Consider the following 10,012-nt stretch of genomic DNA (forward strand, 5'->3'; position numbering starts at 1 on the left):
TGAGATGTTCAAATAAGCTAGTCGACTCAAGGACATTGTCGCGTGGTGTGATCCGTAGACAGCGTCATAAACTACTTTGTCTAAACTTATGTCCACCGGCAACCAGAGGGTAGAAATATGGGGTCTATACTGTGACGAAGACTTTCACAGAATATGTCATGGCGGATATGCTGAATAAAATTATGCTCGAGAGAATAACCTGTGTGTGTAAAGGGCACGCGGCATCTGTAAGTCTGAATCTGCGACTCTATTAAAAAAAGCAAATGCGGTTTACTAAGGTCTGGGCGTTGGTGGACTACTAAGAGGTAACTATAAATACTTTTTCTGTTAGTGAAGCGCACTTTAAAAAGAGGAAGTGCAACTGCTGTATCAAGTTATTTTTCTTTTTGGATCTTTTAATTTTTGATATACTAAGTAGCAAATGTGGAAGATGGAAGTTGAAGGACATGTCGACATTATTACTCAACAACACAGATTACTCACAATGCCAGTGGGGCTTGATCTGGAGACTGCGAGGACATGGACTTTGTCTGATGGATGGTTAATAACCGATACAATTTTGTAAATAAATACTATTTCAACAATTAGTTACGATTGTAATAGAATGCTATGAAAATTATTTAACTGCAAGAATTAGATGATTATTATGATAAAAGTCGTAGAATGAAATCCTCATCATCATATAATAGTTGATAACTTTTGTTTCAAAGTTACTAATTCTCATATGACTAAGATTAAATACATTGGAATATAAAAGATGTATGCATTCCTGAATTTGCGAATCTTTAGAATTAATCTCTATACTTCAAAGACGCGAGTCAAGACGGCAAAGGCAGCGGAAACAAAAGACTGAGATGACTGAGGATAATAGCTTAATTGGGACGCGATATCCCGGAAGTCTTAGTTTCAAACCTTATTCTTCACGAATTTCAATAGAATTTTGCAAAATTGTTATAATTATTTCAATATTTTTACATGTTAGATAAAATTTTTTTGGGATATAATAAAGAACAAAATAAATAAATGATAAATGATTGCACCTTCTGTGAGTTCTGTGTACGAAGTTTTTAAACGAGTTTATATAAAGAATGTATATTTAATAGATAATTATTGTTGGCCGTGGACATCTGCAAAATGAGGAGAATTACGAATGACCCAAAAGAAAGATCCCATGTTGTTCTCTCCTATCTTCCATGAAAAAGCATCAGAGAGCCTTCACTTGCATGAAAGAACGCCCAGCGTTTTCTTACAATTTGACAATTATGATAGTCCATCAGGTACGGCGAAGAGCCCGGTGCTAAAAACGTATAGATGGTGGTTTGTTTAAATATTCCATTTTCTACGTACGATTGAAACACGCAAACGTCTCCGGATATGTAAATGTCGTTGGCCGTCGGGAGTTTGACATTGCTTATGACCTAAAATTTGTAGTGTTCTACAGCGTCATGTTAGGTGTAAAAGTCATCTCAGTTGTTTAAAAGTATCATAGTTTCACTATCCGAATGATACCAAAATATTAAAAAACTCGCTTGAACACAATAACCAAAACATGAATAATTTGAAAAAATTCTATCAGCTAAAAATGGTTAGTCTACCAGGTATATAATAAAGTTCATTGTTTAAAATGTTAAATGGAGCGGTCGATTGAAGCACTACAGGGTAAAGCTGCTCAAATCAATAGGCCGTGTGCGACCTTTCAGTTCTTGATAAATTGATTCCTTTGTCGTCATAATATATTTCTATGTTGTGAAATGGAACTTGTATATACTGATTGGATACAGCGGAAAGGTAAATTGATTTATAAAATAGGTAGAGTTTTTTTGAACATGTCTCAATTGTGTTCCTGACTTTACATTCTTTGTTGTATTTGTTTAATTAACATAGAAATTGAATCTACTGAGGGCTTAAAGTTGGCACATAGGTATAACTGTTGACTTAAATCTAATTGGATATAACTTCGTAAATACGAATATATTCTTAAAATTAAGAGTTTTCTCTATAGAGGAATGGAATTACCATTCGAGATATAATAATTTATTCATAGACAGAGTGTACTACCTTTCCGAATGACAATAGTAGCAATCTGCAGTACACCAAATCGATTGATTCGAGACATTTTGACGGGGCTATGATTATTTTATAGCGGTAGGAACAATGTTGTCCCTAGGCTTCAATACGCTATAAACATACTGGTATTACTAAGCTTACATTTATGGAGGACTAGGTAACGTCTGGGAAAATTCCAAAATTTAATTTACGTATACAAGAAGACAACCTAAAGTATTAAAGGTGTTTTTTTAGACGAAGTGCACTTTTTTTTATATGAATCTATAAATGTATTAAAACGAACGCTCTATAATTATTTTTGAAGCCGTACAACAGTTTAAAGCACTGTTGTTATAAGCAGCTACATTTCCTTTCAAGTTTCTGTTTATTCAAGAACGAGACAAAGGAGACTTCCTCGCCGGCTGAACAATTCACGTCTTTAGTTCCTAATGGCAACGTTTTTAAGTTATATAATAATATGTTTTGCTTAAATTATTTGATTTTTTTTCTAAATTAAGAGAAACTAGCTCAATTGTTTCATGTTTTTTTGTTTTTTGTCATTCTTTTTATTTTCTTTTACTGTGGAACAATTGATTTAAAAAATATATATTTATTATAGGTATTTATAGATATAACTCAGTTAGTATGAAATAATATAGTCGAATGAGTGTTTTTGAAAGTTTGAATCAAATCACACTTAATTATTTTAAAAATTGTTATGTGTTGGAATGTCTTGACGAACGAGACATGTTTTTGTTCAACAGCCTTTGGATATATAAATGCATATCAAAATTCCAGCGTTTGAAACGCTCATGGATATTGTATGAGTTCATCCAAAGCAGATCAGGCGTTGCCAGTACGTGACGAATTAGATCGCATGTGATGTTTGAATTGCAAATATAATTTATATTCCGTTTGAAATAAAAGCCTATCCGGACAATTTTCACGCTTTTTAACTACGTCATTTAATAATTCTCTTTCACAGAATTAAGTCCAAGTTGTTAATTTACTTGGTTACTTGGAAGAGTTTCGCGGGTAGGAAATATTTGTATGAAAGTGAGAATATAATTCGAATTTAACTTCCTTATATGACTTCATTTTGTCTAACATGAATTTTTCATTATTTTGTGGTTACAGTTATTACAGTTAATTATCGTTATATATGTTTATTAATTCATTTTATTTGTTATCCTTCATATTCACGATTGGGAAAAAATATTGCAATTTTTGAGATGAAAAAAAGGGGAAAATCATTTGATTATATAAAAGTATAAGTAATTGAAACTTAAAAGACTTTTAAAACGTTGGACAGTTTAAATGTTTGAAGACTTAAGATCGTAGTCAACGTCTTGGTTTTAGTACTATTTATATGTATTACAGCAGAGTTGGATCGATGGGGCCGTAAAGCAATTCGAATGTTACAGCCAATTAGGGTGTTAACGATTAGCCTTTTATTATCACAAATATTTCGCGTTTCAAACTAATGCTTTTAGCGTACACATAAAATTTACAACATTTCCCTTTCAAATAAAAGCGTTATGTTAAAAGGCTCATAAATTTCAATCCCTAAAGGTATTTATATGTGAAGGCCTACGGATTATAGTTTCTGTCTGCCTCAGCTTATTTTTTATTCCCGGCTTATTATTATCATGTTCGATTCAACCCTCACACCTCTCGCTGAGACTTGAAATTGTATACAATTCGATCGGTGGAGTTCTATGTTTGGAAATGATATTTCATAGATACTTTTCTTTTAGTGTGTAAGCCTGAAGTACTATATAAATAATATTATCATGTAAAAGTCGTAACACACTTTCTACGTGCCTGTACCACGATCTAAATTCGCGACGTCCCGCCAACCGCATACATTGTGCGGTAAACCACCGTAACAATTCCAATAAGGCTTTGCACCCTTCTTCACCAAAACGTCCCCATGGTTTTATGTGACCGTAAAAGCTGAACGCTTACAGCACTGTTATCTACTCATCTACCATATTGTGCGTTTCGGCGAGCTTGTTACGATTACCGTGCTTGTGTACATACGGATAGACGTTTGCATTACGTTAATACGACACGTAATAAACAAATAAGTATATTTTATTACAAGCTATTATAATTATACTATAATTATATGAAATAAAGATTATTCGATGACTTATTGTGAATAATCTGTTAGTTATTCTATTTCTAATGTTTCTAAATAAAAGTATGCGATTAAAACTTTACTTTATCCTGAAGCTATGGTACGTATCAATTATGTAACAGTTCTTCTATTGTACTTGTATGTTGTATTATGTAAGTGTGTTTCTCTGTCAAGTATCGTAACTTGTCCAAGTGAATCTGCCCCGTGTATTTCATTTTGAGGCTTTTCCAGCAATAAAATTTGCATAACTACGCTCCTTGGCACGGCTGCAGTCTCTTATTAAATTTCCGCCCCTCTGAAACTCATTAATGGTTTGTACTTAACCACCTAGCGGTACACTATGATAAATCATAAGGTATCAAGCAAGCCGTTGTGTATGGCCTCGCTGACTTTTATTGCGCGTTCAAGATGGAAGTAAGCCGAGGGATTTGGGACCAACGTGATAAGGATTACAGATAATCTTTTATTTATTCTGATATTTGATATATTGTTCCGTGTAACCGCCAAATGAAAATTATCGCAGACTATTAGGGACGGATAAACTTTTTAATTCGGATGTTTATAGCGGCAGACCGAAACAATTATCCGATAATGCGATGTTGAAATAATTGGTTTAGTTTATTATAATAAATTGAATTGCACGTGTTAATTGTTTTGTAACAGTTTTACTAGATTATTATATCGCAAGTTGTAGCTACATATATATGCCGTCCTGTTTAAATTATATATTATTGTTAGTTATTAACATCAGGAATAGAAATGTGGAACAATTACTTCTGATGTGTATATAGATAGATGTTCGGAATTAAGTGGCCGCCCACCGCGTGAGTTTTAAACTGTTAGGTCGCGTCACTGTGAAATGGTACGCAGATAACAAATGGGCAGACATCATTTAATATCCAATTACGTGTCTGTTGGTATCACATGTGACATTCATGAACCGGCATTCATTTGATCACATCCAAAATGACACTACAGATTTTTATACATTTAATTACCGTATCTATTGCTTTATGTTCGAAAGTTTCGTTTATTCCTAATGCAAGTTTTAATTTGCCGCAGAATTTCAAGGACGGTAGACTTCCTTGTTCAAAACAAACTGTAGTGTTTCCTAACACGGTGGCAGCATCCGTCATAATTGAATCGGGAGTATCGGTCAGTGGGTTCATATTACCTGAGGATGGAGACTTAATTATCGACGACGGGATTATTGAACTAGGAGAAAAATATGATGACAATTGCACTGTTAATGGTAAAGCATTTTATTTTGAAAAATCTATAACCTCCTGGAATGAACCAGATGTTTGGATTTCTTCTAAATTCAATAAAGCAACTCCAGATGCAGAAAGAATTCCCTGCTATGACGACGTGGTTGAATTTCCAGCAAACACCACTTTCATTCTGTTTTTACCAGAAAAAACTCAATATGTCCGCGACATTGTCATAAGCGGTAAGAAATATGACACTGTTACATTAAGAAATTATATTAATAACCAAGCTGATCAAAATCAAAGATTTGTGGTCAACACACATCAAGACGTTGGAATTTCAGTTAAATATAGCACATGTCGTTCACCAAGTGGCTGCCCATGTCAAACGGAAACTCTTGAGATTGACTGTTCAACAAAATTTTGTCCGGAACCTTCGTGTGTAGACCCGGTGCAACCGATCGGCCATTGTTGTAAAATTTGTGGCGGCGTCATGGCGTTTGATGTTGATAAGAGTTTCGATTTTATCAAGTTCCAAGAAACTGTTGAGTCTGTGGTTAAAAGTTACGGAAAAGATGATTTAGTGTACCACATAGGGAGATTTGGTAATCAAGTTCAGCTGGTAGTAGTCGATAAAGGTGATTATACTGGCTTGAGTGCTGAAGCTGTAAATACAATCGATTATGGTATGGAAAAACGTTTTGCTGCACTCACTCGATACAGCGGAAGCCCTATTTCCAAATCAGGATACGGAGGAAAGATATTTATTTCCATGTTTTTCTTAGTGGTTTCTGTTTTAGGGATTATTTATTTGTACTTTTACAAAATGCCACAGTTCCATTTCCCAATGTTTGGTCGTAGTGATCCGAGAATATTTACTAGATTCAATCGCAGAACTGAGAGTGTCGTTTCTTTGGCTAGAAAAGATTCTATCACGCCAACTGGGGCCAGCAGCAGTACAGCGTTCAGGAATCCATTGTACGATTCAATTAAGTCGAGATCTCGTGTAGAGGAATCTATAGCAGAGAATTGAAAATAACTATTAAAAGTATAATATTAAGATATCAGAAAAATTTACTTATCATAAATGTGAAAGAAAATATGCAAGACCTTTAAAATAAAAGATTATTTAATACTGAAATCGTCTTTATAAATCCATTTAGTGATATGGATTCGGTTGATAAAATTTGTTTAGTAAACAAATTAAATAAACCAACAGTTAAGTTTGTGCAAACGGCTAAGAAGTCTCTGAATGGAAAAATATTCGAGGAATTTCGTTTCACAGAAAAGAAATTTAACACTTTTAAGTCCAATATTGAACTCTTTGTGGCTCTGCCCTCCCAGTGTTTGAACTCAATCAATAGTATTAAGTTTCTTCAAAACAGTTCAAAAGCGTGGCTGTCATGAGAAGTCGTCCATCATTTTGATGTTAGTATGGCGAGAGACAAAATGGAACGATTTTAATATTTAATCATATTGTTTTTATACAAAAGCTTAACCTATATTTATGCCATTTTCATTTGAAAGCAGATTTTATTTACTCATCGTACATACATTCATAACATCTGTGTGGACTGTTTAGTTCACTATTGTATTTACTTTATCATAGTATAAATGTTTATATAAAAAAGTAATAATAACAAAACATACATTGTAATTTCTATAGATAGTAAGCCGCCTGTAGAACGTAATATTTAACCATTATTATAAAAAATATTTTAAACATTTTAATAACACCAAACATATTTAGTACGTTTTGTGACATACATTTCATCAATACAACATAACATCTGTGCTATTAATGTTTTTTTTTTTTTAAATCAATAAAATCGCATCAACAAGTTAATCGCGTCAGACATAGCGCTGTAATAAAATAATGCAACAAAAGTTATTCAAGTAGCAAGCCTTGGATACGTTTAAGCCGGTGCAGTCAGGAAGGACCACAACAGGTACAAGGATGACTGTGCATGAAATTATAAATTCATGTACGAGCCAAAACTCAACGATACGCTCAATATGTTATAGATATTAAATTAAAAAATAAATTATATAAATAAGAAAAATAAAATCACCGGTTTCCATATGAACTTGTTGTTATTTCTTTTATATTTCTTCTTTATTTATAATTTGAATTTAAGCCAGAAAGATTGTTTTGAATTTTCATATATTATTTGCATTATAATTTATCAACGAAATTTTGTATAGTAGATATCAAAATGATATATTGAAAAGCCTTTCAATCCGCCCTCACTATCGCCATACTATTAAAATGTGTTATACATTTGTCACGGCAGGCGACTGCGACTTGCTGGGTCTGCGAGTCTCGTCCTGTGCATTACGACGCCATAAACTGATGAAGTTGACTTCTATGACAATTTCTAATGCTTTTTTCATGTTATTTATCATAACTCAGACTACTCTTGGACGGGGATGAGATATAGTCCCTAAATTATATACGGTTTATGCGAACTCTATTCGTTCATTAAGATGACGGCTGTTGAAATATACCCAGTGTGGTTCTTTTAAACTAAATAATACTTGCGATTTTGATTTATATTCCCACTCCTTATCATAATTTTGTTTTTTAACTATAGAATAAATGATTTTCTGATAATAGGATTATTTTAATATTTATTTTAAATCATTAATAAGTTAAACCAGACACGATGAAAAGTAAAAAAAATAACTTTTTTTTAAGTAAAACATTGTCATTTATAAATCTATTAAGAGTCGGTTTGCAAATCGAATCAGTTTCCTGACACCAATCCTATTTGGCGTTCATCCTCATCTCAAAACTATTTACTTGGGGTTCGTAATTATATTACGTCTTATTCCGTGATTCCAGAATAATTCCAAAACGCATTCGGTTATAGAATTGGATGGCAGATTAATTAATATTAATAGTGGGGTGGCTTCTTTGAGATGTAGTTACTCTCATATAATGGCTTTCACTTTCTTTGATATAAAGTGATGTGTTTACAATCAAGAAAATATATGTTCGTTTAAAAATATAAATTATCTCATTAAAATCTAATTAATAGATTTATTTACGTCCATTTTATTACACAGTGAACATTTATAAATATAGTTCGGGTAAAAATTAAACGATTAAAGATTACATAATTAATTATAATGTTTTGCTTGACAGGTTTATATCAAATTGATTTGACAAGAGCGTACATTACGGCAATCAAACACCAACAGCGCAGGAACTAGGCATGCCTTTTGGGGTCTCTTAGGTACATTAGTTTGTCCATTGTGCCTGCTTTAATAAGGCGAGTACGCTTTCCTCTTTTCCATACAAGGAGCCGTCCCACAAACGAGGTTAATTCACACGATCTATCGCAGCAGATGATCTTTTGTTTTGAACGTGGCGACTTACGTTGTAATGTCATTTGGCATTGTATAAACTAGTACAGAAGGAATAAATACTTGAGATGCTATCTGTTTTCGTCTGTGAGGAAATACGTTGGATTTATTCGTAAATAATGATTGAAATTGATGCTTTCAGATTTAAGCTTGTCGTCTTAAATTTCAGTTATCTATATTTGACGGTAAAATAAGATAAATAGATTTCTTTTTTAATATTTCCTTTAAATAATGTGCCTTGTTTAGTTTATTTTCATATCCTTACCAAGTATTTATCAGAATCTTAAACGTATATAATTGATGTTAAGCAACGTGATTGTTGTATGAGCGGGACTGTGTCTCAGACGGCGCCAGTACTTAACTTGCCGGTTTGAATATTAAGATGCATTGAATTTAATCCTTAGCGGATTATAAGTTAACTTCGTATAATGAAGTAACGTAAATTTTTTTAATGAAAGTAGGAATTTGAAGCTTAAATATAGTTAAAAAATTTATTAATAAATTATCATTTGGATTTAAATTTTTAAACTGTTTCTATTCTTGTACATGTTAAAGATTACAAAGAGTCATATAAAACTTTTCTTTTTAACAAGAATACCAATCTTTGAATCCTGAGACATCGTTTACGGAATCACGTATAAAATATATAGAGAGCTTGACACGACAGCTTAATTGGCTTAGCTACTAAAATGCCATATCCTGGTAGTAACAGATTCAAACTAAGCTCACGTCTATTATTCTTTAATTCACTGTAATTCTTTCCGATAGTTGATTTACTCAAAACTGATTAAGTTTTTACTCTATACCATGTGTTCATAAATCTATCTAATCTATTCACCATTATTCAACATTATAGGTTTTATTTAGTAATCTGTAACTGCCGTCGTAAAGTGTTTAGTGTTGTTAAAACTTACACGAGCAGATTGATCGAGTGTAAACACGCCATACTCAGTGCGGTGTTCCGTTAGTGTCGTGTAGTTTAATGTTAAGTAAAATTTTGTATGGACTGTATGTTATCGACACGCTTTCATTAGCCCAGCGTACATGTACGGATTTCATGCAATATTAGAACCTGTATTTTATTCATTTTAAAATGACTAATTATATTTCCATATTTATTAAGAAAAAATCACAAAGAATTTTTTCATAAACTTGTTCATATTGTCCCGATTGGATCTTGAGTATTCAGCAATTTAAAGTTTAATAGCGTTTTTGTCTAGTGTCAGGTAAGCAAAGAAAACATGTT

At 32.7% G+C, this 10,012-nt stretch overlaps 1 protein-coding gene across 1 annotated transcript; it reads left to right on the forward strand.

Annotated features, from left to right (window-relative positions):
* The first annotated feature begins 5,138 nt into the window (after window positions 1-5,138).
* Window positions 5,139-7,447, forward strand: LOC116765848 (protein amnionless). The gene has a single exon (XM_032655472.2). It carries the CDS (start codon window positions 5,156-5,158, stop codon window positions 6,428-6,430), a length of 1,275 nt encoding a protein of 424 aa, XP_032511363.2. The 5' UTR covers window positions 5,139-5,155; the 3' UTR covers window positions 6,431-7,447.
* Window positions 7,448-10,012: the final 2,565 nt, after the last annotated feature.

Source organism: Danaus plexippus, chromosome 11 (assembly GCF_018135715.1).
Source record: "Danaus plexippus chromosome 11, MEX_DaPlex, whole genome shotgun sequence".
Lineage (NCBI taxonomy): Eukaryota > Metazoa > Arthropoda > Insecta > Lepidoptera > Nymphalidae > Danaus > Danaus plexippus.

Excerpts from the sequence above, each read along its gene's own strand:
- LOC116765848 (XM_032655472.2), top strand. The coding sequence starts at position 5,156 with ATGACACTACAGATTTTTATACATTTAATTACCGTATCTATTGCTTTA.